This window comes from Coffea eugenioides, chromosome 4, assembly GCF_003713205.1.
Source record: "Coffea eugenioides isolate CCC68of chromosome 4, Ceug_1.0, whole genome shotgun sequence".
Classification (NCBI taxonomy): domain Eukaryota; kingdom Viridiplantae; phylum Streptophyta; class Magnoliopsida; order Gentianales; family Rubiaceae; genus Coffea; species Coffea eugenioides.
Genome location: NC_040038.1, coordinates 18,901,022 through 18,912,026, shown reverse-complemented (window position 1 = coordinate 18,912,026; position 11,005 = coordinate 18,901,022). Strand labels below are relative to the sequence as shown.

Genomic DNA, 11,005 nt, shown 5'->3' with positions numbered 1-11,005 from the left:
CGAGATTGCTCAAAAACCCTTGCCAAGCAAGTATGGAAGTAACTCTCAAAAGTGTAAGAGAAACAATGCAAATTTTATTGTCAAAGTTTTGTAACTCTTCAGCCGTACAATTTGTGCCTTTTTATAGGCTAGTGACTAACGAAATCCTATAAGAGAAAGGATTGACTAATGGCCTAAACTAGAAGGAAAATTCGGTCCACTCTTGGACTTTTTGTGGGTCGAACCTAGACCTACAACTGACCCAACTAATTAATTAAACAATGACTCAATAACTAGCCAAAACCAACTAACAACTAACGACTAAAAGGCCTAGCAATCGGCCAACTTTATTAACCACATGCGTGGCCATCACTTGGCATCTCATGGGCTTGGATCAATATGTAGACAACTCGATTAGCCACATCCAAGCCTTCAATGTTCCTATGGACCCCTTGTTGATCTTGAACACTTTGAACGAGGACTTGTAGAGATTCTTTGAAACGCTTGGCCCGTGCATGTGTAACTGGGTCCAATGGAACTCTCACGTGATCATCAATCGGACTTGACTCATCCATGCTCACATCAGTCCCCTCCACTTGAGAAGGATTTGTCCTTAAATCTGGATCATCCTCGTCAAGGAATGGGTTCAAGTTTGCTACATTGAAAGTTGCACTAACATTGTAGTCCCCAGGTAGCTCCAGCTTGTATGCATTGTCGTTGACATGTTGAAACACTCGGAAAGGTCCATCACCCCTTGGAGACAACTTGCTTTCGCGTTGCTTCGAGAACCTTTCTTTCCTTAGGTGAAGCCAGACCCAATCTCCAGGTTCAAAAATCATCTTGCAATGATGCTTGTTAGCTTGCTGGATGTATTGCTGAGTACACTTCTCAATGTTGACTCGAACGGCTTCATGTAACCTGCACACAAATGCAGCTTTCTTTTTCCCATCTAAGCTTGTATGCTCAGAGGAAGGTAAGGGTGCCAAGTCAAGGGGGGTCAGGGGGTTAAATCCATAAACAGCCTCAAATGGTGAGTAGTGTGCTATGAACAGTTCTATTATAAGCAAATTCAACATGCGGCAAACACTCTTCCCAAGATTTAAAGTTCTTCTTAATCAAAGCCCTTAGCAAAGTCCCAAGCGTGATTGACAATTTCAGTTTGTCCATCGCTTTGGGGGTGACTAGTGGTAAAAAATAAGAGTTTAGTGCCAAGTTTATACCACAGAGTCTTCCAAAAGTAACTCAAAAACTTCACATCTTTATCACTAATAATTGTTTGAGGCATACCATGTAAACGCAGAATTTCTTTGAAGAACAGGTTAGCAATATGAGATGCATCATCAGTTTTACGGCAGGAATGAAATGAGCCATCTTTGAGACCTAGACAAGTCTATATTTTGGATATTTTGGAATAGGCAATAGGGTATATAAGCCATATGGGTTTGTTTTAGACTTAGCCTTATGGCAAGTAGCACATCTACCAACCATGCGTTCAACATCCCTTCGCATGTATGGCCAATAAAAGTGCTCTTGCAACATTGCTAAAGTCTTAACAATGCCAAAATGTCCCATGAGACCACCACTATGTGCCTCTCTAACCAATAGATCACGAATGGAAGAATTAGGCACATATAACTTGTCCATATAGAACAGAAATCCATCATGCAAAAAGTATTTTCCATGCGGGCTCTTGGTACAAGATGCAAATATTCACCAAAGTCAAGATCATGGGCGTAAAAGCTCTTTGATCCTTTTAAGCCCAAGCAACTTAGCATCAAGAAAAACGAGCAAAGAATGTCTACGAGACAATGCATCAGCTATATAAGAGAAAGTGTCAATAAAACTTACCCACTTGGCATGCCGTTTACTCAATTTCAGTTGTCCCTTGAGGAACTTCAAGGATTCATGGTCAGTATGTATCATGAATTCTCTTGGGCGGAGGTAATGTTGCCATGTCTCCAAGGCTCTCACTAGTGCGTACAACTCCTTGTCATACGTGGGGTAGTTCAATGCGGCACCTCCGAGCTTCTCGCTAAAGTAGGCACAAGGGCTCTTGTCTTGCATGAGTACAGCTCCAATCCCTACACCAGAAGTATCACATTCAATCTCAAAAGTATTATTAAAGTTGAGTAATGCTAAAACAGGTGCATGTGTGAGTTTGTCTTTGAGGGTAAGGAATGCTTTTTTTTGGGCCTCTGCCTAATGAAATTTGTCACTTTTCTTGGTCACGGCGGTCAATGGTTCAACAATGGTACTGAAATCCTTGACAAAATGCCGGTAGAACCCAGCTAGCCCATGAAAGCTTCGCACATCTGCGACGGACTTGGGCGTTAGCCATTGCTTGATGGCCTCAATTTTGGATTCGTCTACTTTGATACCCTGTGAACTCACAACATAGCCTAAAAACACAAGTTCATTAGTACAAAAAGTGCACTTCTTAAGGTTAGCATAGAGGCTTGCCTTTCAAAGTATTTCAAGTACCAATCTAAGATGCTCCATATGTTCATGCATGTTTCGACTATAGATCAAGATATCATCAAAGTAAACAATGACAAATTTCCCTATAAACTGCCTTAAAACATGGTTCATTAATCTCATGAAGGTGCTAGGTGCATTAGTCAACCCGAAGGGCATGACTAACTACTCATAAAGACCATATTTTGTCTTCAAAGCCGTTTTCCACTCATCTCCCTCTTTCATCCTAATTTGATGATAGCCACTACGTAAATCAATTTTGGTGAAAAGAACAGCACCATCAAGTTCATCAAGCATATCATCTAATCTAGGAACGGGATGACGGTATTTAACAGTTATAACATTAATGGCTCTACAATCAGTACACATACGCCAAGTACCATCTTTTTTTGGAACAAGTATAACAGGTACAACACATGGACTTAAACTTTTTTTAACCCAACCCTTACCTAGTAGGCCATCAACTTGCCTTTGTAGTTCCTTAGTCTCCTCCGGACCCATGCGGTAGGTGGATTTGTTGGGTAACAGTGCTCTAGGAATGAGGTCGATTTGGTGCTCGATCCCTCGGATGGGTGGTAAGCCATCAGGGACCTCATCAGGGAACACGTTCTCGAATTCCTGCAATAGTGCAACTATACTCGAAGGCAATGCCTTAACAAGTTCATCAACACTCAAGAGCACATGTTTGCAAATCATGAGTAATACAGGCTGATCAGAATTCATACATTTTCTAACTTCCTTAGCCTTAATTATCATGTTTTACTTCCTAGTGTTTGATTGAATCAATGTATGATCATGTGTGACACTAGGGGTGCCGACTTGGTCCTTGGCCGAATGCTCACTTTTGGAAGTGGAGCAATTTCCAGATTCGGCCGTCTTTTGTTTCCTCTTTTGCCGGTCTAAGTCACATTCTCATTGCAATTTAAGTTGGTGCACATATACTTGTGCAGGTGTGAGGGGTATTAGGACCATGCGTTTACCATTGTGCAATAGAGTGTACTTATTAGACCTACCATCAAATGTAACATGCTTATCAAATTGCCAAGGTCTTCCTAAAATGACATGAGTAGCATGCATAGGGACAACATCACACACAACTTCATCAATATAATTGCCAATTGAAAAAAAGAGACATACCTGTTTGTAGACACGCACTTCTCCATCTTCACTTAGCCATTGTAGTCGATTTCTAGTAGTAGGAAGCCCCATGCTCTCCACCATTAGCAGACTTGCTACATTGGTACAACTTCCACCATCAATGATGAGACTGCACACCTTGTCACTTACCTTACATCGAGTGTAAAATAAGTTTTCCCTTTGTAACTGCTCATCCTCCTTAACTCGGGCGGTTAGCACTCGTCGTGCCACCAAGCAACCAATTTCCTCTTGAGTAGGAGAGCACTCTTCCTCGGCCGAGTCATTCTCCAAGCAGTCACCTTGATCAACGCATCTCCTCACAATTATCGTCATTAGATACAACTTCTCCATTGTGAGTTATGAGCATGACCGTTGATGCGGACATTGGGATTGGATACATCCGAATCCTTGGCATTTGACGTATTTAATGTCCCTACTCCTAGGCTTTGGAGTCTCTTGAGTGGCCTTAGACGTGGATCTAGATGCATCAACAAACTTGTTAGGGGTAGAATTGAAATTTCGATTAGGGAAGTTACCTTGTGTTCGGCTAGAAGCGGGTGGTGTAGCTGAATGTCCAGCTTCATGTGATGTCCTCCTTGGTTGATTTCCCTTCCAAACATTCGAATTCTAGGTTTGGTATGGTCGGCCACCTCTCCTCAATTTCTTTCCCCTTTCGGCCTTGATGACTAACTCAAGAAGGTCACTCATATCCAAGTAATGTTGATGTTCCAAGGCCTCTTAAAGGTCAGGGTTTAACCCCCTAAGAAATCTTGCCATTGTGGCCTCACTATCTTCTTGGATATTAGCCCTCATCATGGCCATCTCGATCTCCTTGTAGTAATCCTCTACACTCATGTTACCTTGGGTGAGAGTTTGTTCACACCAAGTTCGGACTTGTGGTTCACCATTTCTCCTTCTTCCAGTCTGTACTTGATCTCACCAAACGAGTGCGTAGTCGGTGAACTCAACAGTGGCGACCTTCACCTTTTGTTTCTTGCTATAGTCATAGCAATCGAAGACCATCTTGATTCGGCCTTCCCATTCCAAATACACCTCAGGGTCATTTCTACCTTGGAAGGTGGGAATTTTGATTTTAAATCCCTTAAGTGCATCCTTGGTAGTGTCCCTTTTAGGCCTCTCGGCTCTCTCTTCATTCTCACTTGCCGAATAATCCTCATAATTTGCCCCTTTTGTACCATGGTGGTTTCGGTTGTGAGATCTGGATCGAGAGCCCCTCGTGAAGCTCTTGGAGAGTTCATCAAATCGGTTGTGCATTTCCTCCATTTGTTGCTCACTAATCCGCTTTAGTTCGATTTCATAGCATTGAACATCAACGTGTAGTCGGCGATTTGGTTAGTTTGCTCCATGTCTTTCGTTTTGCCCTGCAACGTTAGTGACCAATAAAATAATAGAACGCCACTTCACTCCCTAAGTGTTTCACTCACACTCGTGTTTTCACTCCAAAGCACTCGAATGACCTTACCAAACTTCCTTACCTTGTCGGTTTGAGTAGTTTGTGAAATGCTGCACAAGGTCATCAAAGTGTTCACCCAAACTTCGTACAAGAGTAACCAAGAACAAGACACAACTTTGGAGACAATTTGGACACGGTGGTGTGTGATTTGGACGCTTCCTAAAAGGCGGACAGATTTGGAAAGTGGCGCTAATGTGAAAGGGAAATGAACAAAACCCTAGTTTCCTATATTGAGAGGACTTATCCAAGTGGGAATAGGAGAGTTATCCAAGCTGTCCACTTAGTTTCCTAATTGAATTTGGAAACAAGTTAGTTTTTGGAGACCTTTTGCAAAACCTTTTCTTCTTGTAACAACTTTTAGGAACTTCCAATTTCTACTCCAAGAAGGATTGCACAAAACAGATTCGGTTCCAATTCCAAAACAATTCGGTTGCTTCCTTTCTTTCTTTTTCTCTTGTTTTGTTTTCTTGCCAACCGATTCTTCCTCCTTCTTTTTTTTTCGTTTCTGTTTCGTTTCTTTTTTTTTTTTGTTTCTGTTTTGCTTCTTTTTTTTTTTTGACTTGTAAGAAACAAACACAACACAAAGCTTTGGCCGAATGGATTATTTTTCCAAATTTGATGTTCGGCCAGCCAACTCACATGAACAAGAACTATCAAGAACTTCAAGAATTCCAAGATTGTGGTCAAGAAATTCAAGAAACTCAAGATTCTTTGGAGGTTCTTTCAAGATTCTCGAAATACCAACAAGTTTTGCCAAAATCCAGAAACAAGTTGGATAACTCAAGAACCTGCTTGAACAGATTTGGGCAGCAAGACACGACAACAATGGCACTTCGTTGGGAGGGTTTGTATGATTACTACGGGCAGATTGTTTATGCCAAATGTCAAACACAATTCACGGACAGAAATTGATGCCAAAGACGGACTAAAACTTCGGACAGAATTGAAGATGCACGAAGAACAATAACGACTCAGCAACACTAAGCAAGTTCGGCCAGATTTGTGACACAACTATGGACAGAAATTTCGCCAAGCTGTAACACAAATCACGGTCAGACTTCAAGACACAACAATTGAACACAAGACGGACAGAAATTGCAGACTCACGACAAGACACAACCGCGGACAGATTTTCAACTTTTGGACAGATTTGATATCAACGAAAAAGAGACTAACGACGCAACAAACAACAAGGCAGCGGAAAACAATAAGAAACCCTAGAACGAACTAGATAACAAGAAAAATGGATATAACGAATTGATACCTCAACCAGCTCTGAAGCCAACTGATATGCTCCTCGGTCAATTAGTTTCGAGAAACGTAGCACGAATGCCCAAAGATCTAGAGGGGATACTCAACCATTTGGATTGTGCGGACCTAGAACCAAGAGAGACGACGCAACTTGATAGAAGGTGGTAGAACGGCGACTCCAATTGAGGTGATTACTCAAGTAGATAGGCCGGATGAACAATCAAGGACGTCACGCGAGATTACTCAAAAACCCTTGCCAAGCAAGTATGGAAGTAACTCTCGAAAGTGCAAGAGAAACAATGCAAATTTTATTGTCAAAGTTTTGTAACCCTTCAACCGTACAACTTGTGCCGTTTTATAGGCTAGTGACTAACGAAATCCTATAAGAGAAAGGATTGACTAATGGCCTAAACTAGAAGGAAAATTCGGTCCACTCTTGGACTTTTTGTGGGCCGAACCTAGACCTACAACTGACCCAACTAATTAATTAAACAATGACTCAATAACTAGCCAAAACCAACTAACAACTAATGACTAAAAGGCCTAGCAATCGGCCAACTCTATTAACCACATGCGTGGCCATCACTTTGCGTCTCATGGGCTTGGATCAATGTGTAGACAACTCGATTAGCCACATCCAAGCCTTCAATGTTCCTATGATTCCCTTGTTGATCTTGAACACTTTGAACAAGGGCTTGTAGAGATTCTTTGAAATGCTTGGCCTGTGCACGTGTAACTGGGCCCAATGGATCTCTCACTTGATTATCAATCGGACTTGACTCATCTGTGCACACATCATCACGAATTGTCCCCTTTGAAGAAGTGGAATTCCTCAATGAGTATCAATCAACTTCTCTTCAAGTTACACCAAGATTGCAACGTTTAGTTGGTGTGGAGTTTATTGGATTGGATTCCAAGGACTTTAGACGGCTAGAAAAATTTTCTTGGCTTGACTTAGACTCGAGATTTTTTTGGAGACTTAAGTCGCAATGACTGGTTTGACCTCCTAGACACGAGTATATAGACTCAAGAGCTTCTTTTAGGACTCTAGTCTGTGGCTGGACAGTATGCGAAAAATAAACAAAGGTGCGGCAGAATTTTGGAACTTAGAAGTACTCTACCCACTTGCACTTGACTGATTTGTTGTTGGAAGGTTCCTACGAATTTCCTTGGAATTGTTTGGGAAAGTGATGGCAGCTGTTTTGGGAAAGTTCTAATGGCTGCAACTAAGAAAAATTCAGATTTGGTATTTGGTATTCTTTGATGGTAACTAGAATTTGTTGTTGTCAAACCCAAACCAACTAGGATTCCCAAACCCAAACAACTTCTTGATCTGAATCTATTTTTTTTTCTTGCGTTCCTTTTTGTTTCTTTTTTTTTATTTTGTTTTTTCAAACGCAAAAACTGATTTGTTTCTTTCTTTGTTCCTCTTCTGTCAATTCGGATCAAGGATGGTTGGGCAGTCGCTATTTGGCTTCAAGAAACAAGAACTTGGATCAAGGATTGATCAACCTTGTTTCAAGAATTCAAGAGCAAGAATTGGTTGGCAGTTGTGCTAACAAGGCAGCCGCCTATTAGATCAAGAGTGTATACCAAGATTTCAAGAAAACCCTAGTTTATCAAACCAGCAATTTATATCAAGATTTCCAAGAAACACCAAGAGACAAAGGAAATATATCAAGAACTTCCAAGATGATACGTTCCTCGATCAACTAGTTTCTTCGAGACACGTAGCACGTTTGCCCAAGGATCTAGCGAGGTTGTCCAACGCTTGGGTTGCGGAACCAGAATCAAACGGATGGCATGATTTGATTAAAGGCGGTAGAACGACGACTCCAACGAAGGTGAATACTCCAGTGGATAGGTCGGTTGAACAATCAAGGACAAGACGCAAGATTGCTCAAGAACCCTTGCCAAATCAAGTTAAAAGCTCGAATTCTCTCTTAAGAAGAAAACGAAAATACTAAGAACTTTATTCATCCAACTTGTCCCTTCAAACCTTACAAAGCAAGCCTTTATATAGGCAAACTAATGAAACCCTAATGCTAGTAAAAAGGAAATAAGGGTTCGGCCAGGCCTTGGACTAGGTGGGCCGATTCCATGACTCAATACTAACTAATAACTTAAGATTAACAACTCGTAAGCTTCGAGGGCGTTGCCCACGAACCCCCCACCGAGGGCTTTGCTGCGCCCCAGGGCCCCCCAGCAGGGGCGCGTCGCCCCCTGGGCCCCCGACTCGCTGACCGGGTAGCGAGACCCCCGAACAGCTCAGCAAGGGACCTTAACGCCTCCGCCTTTTGTGCTTCATGGGCTTGGGCCCTTGTGTAGCCAACTTGCTTGACCCCTTCAAGCCTTCAATGTCTATATGAAAGGCTTGAGTCAAGGCCACCATCCGTGCACACATCACAAGAATAAGGTAAACAGCCTTGTTTAGTGCAAGATACAAAAATCCAACCCCCCCTTTGCAATAACTACTCGGACAGCCACAAGACAATGACAACAAGAACAATGCAGATTAAACAAGCATAAACGACAAGGACAATCGAGTGAACAACTAACGACACAAGCGACCAGATTTGAACAACTACCAAAGGACAATATGCGACAAGGTTAAGACACAATAGACAAGACACGATTGAGGTGTTAACGACACAAACAAAAAAGACCAGATTTGGAAAGACACGAAAAGAAAACTTACAAGACTCGACTGGATATACTTGATACATCAACTAGCTTTGATTACCAGCTACCGTGTCACTTGATACGACCCTAGTACTTGCACGTCAGTTGGTATCAGCTGGTTGATGCAAAAGGCACGGCTGACCATGAGCCTGTGAAGATGGAACATATGGAGCTAAGTGGTCCAATGACAAGAGCACATGCCAAGAAGCTCAAAGAGTCCATGCAAGCACTAGTTCGCACCGTACAAGAGTCACTCGCAAGCTTGAGAAAGATGAAGCAACTCATTACACCTTAGTTCAAGTCGTTGAATCAAATGAAGAGGCGTTGGGAGCTTCATCCGAAGATTAAAGGCTCGATTTTCTGTTTTCTTTTAGTGGAGTCGTTTGTAATAAGGACTTAATGGTCCATTACCGTGTTTTATTTCATTGATAGGATCGGCCAAGCCCACTAGTCCACAAAGGCCGAAACTAAGTCTTTAGTTTTTAGGAAATAAGTGATTTGATATGATCCGGATGAACCCCTACTCTAGTCCATGAAGATTTCGCATATCCTCCTCCCCTACTCTAGTCCATGAAGATTTCGCATGTTCAAGTTTCACATGAAGTAAGAGCTCGTGCCAAGAAGATACGCAAATCCCTTCAAGCCCTTGTATGCACTATCCAAGAGAGAGTTGGAGATGATTTAAAGATCATTGAAGGCTTGGAGAATGAAGATTCAACAATATACACCTTACTCCAAGTTGAAGAGTCAAGTGAAGGCTAGTTGCTTAGAAGACCGAGGGCAATTTAGTCATTTAGTCATTGTTTCATTATTTAATTTTGTTAATAAATTCGGCCAAATAACTCATCAAGATGGCCGAATATTAGATAGCCCATTTAGTCATTATTTCGGCCCAAAAAGCCCTAGTCTAGCCGAGTTTACTTTCGTATTTTTAGTTTAAGTGAATCCAATTCACTTTAGGTCTAGTTTAAGTGAATCCAATTCACTTTAGGTTGTCAAGTGTATGGCTATATATAGCCAAGGCAAGGGACCTTCAAAATCAGTTTTTCAATCAATAAATTTGTGAGTTATTCACTTTTCTCTTTCCAAGAGAGCTCCTTTGAATATTTGAGAATCTTTGTCAAGTTATTCATACCGAATTTATCAATCAATTATCTCCTTGGTTGTGGCGTTCTACTACCTACAATTTGGTTTGCTAATTCGTTAAGTCGCGGGTTGAGATAGTATCAATATTGTTCGCTACTTAGAGGGTTAGATTGGGTCAAATTCTCCGCTGCCAAACCGTTGGTGTAGTTGTCTAGATCGTGGCCAAGTGTGTTTCACGTCAGTTGGGAATCAGAGCTAGTCGACAACCACCAGGTTATATCCTTCTTTTCTTTTTGTGTTCGAGTCATATATCCTCGTTTTCCCAAGTCAGATTCGTGATTAAAAAAATATATATATTCGTTACTGTTCATTGTTACTGTTCACTCGTAAAAATTGTTGTTTTATTTGTGTCTTATTGTCGTGTCTTGAAATTGTTGGAGTCAAAAAAAAAAAGAGAAAAAATCTGGTCGCTACTTGTTCTTGAAACTCGAGTTCAAAACTAGGATTTCTTGACAAAGGAGTGTATTGGAATTTTTTTTGTCTTGCACTACAAAGAAGGCTGTTTACCTTTGTTCTTGGGAATCTTGATAATTTCTTGAATTTTCTGGAAATTCTTGGGTGAATCTTGAAGTATTGGGTTGGTATTCTTGGGTTCTTGAATTCTTGAAGTCAAAATCACCATATCTTGAACAAATCAAACCCTAGTACTTGTTTCTTGAAATTGGGGCTGATCTTGTGCTAGGGGATTTCCTTCCTACCTTTTACCCATTACTCTTCCTACCGTTTAGGAGTTGTCTTAGCCATTCCTTTCACCTCTCTTTGTCGGCCACTTCTTCCTAAAATTTAGGGAGCTAGTTGCCACCCATCTCTCCTTTTAGAAGACCATTCGGACCTCTTAAACAAAGGCAGTTTGTGCTTTAT

The 11,005-nt window shown here is 41.4% G+C and overlaps 1 protein-coding gene across 1 annotated transcript; it reads right to left on the bottom strand.

Moving 5' to 3' along the window:
- Nucleotides 1-329: 329 nt before the first annotated feature.
- Nucleotides 330-3,942, bottom strand: LOC113769177. Its single transcript, XM_027313645.1, has 7 exons — nucleotides 3,592-3,942; nucleotides 2,904-3,072; nucleotides 2,196-2,378; nucleotides 1,828-2,060; nucleotides 1,465-1,668; nucleotides 1,200-1,369; nucleotides 330-897 (listed from the first exon to the last, which is right to left on the bottom strand). Exons 1-7 carry the CDS (start codon nucleotides 3,940-3,942, stop codon nucleotides 330-332), a joined length of 1,878 nt encoding a protein of 625 aa, XP_027169446.1.
- Nucleotides 3,943-11,005: the final 7,063 nt, after the last annotated feature.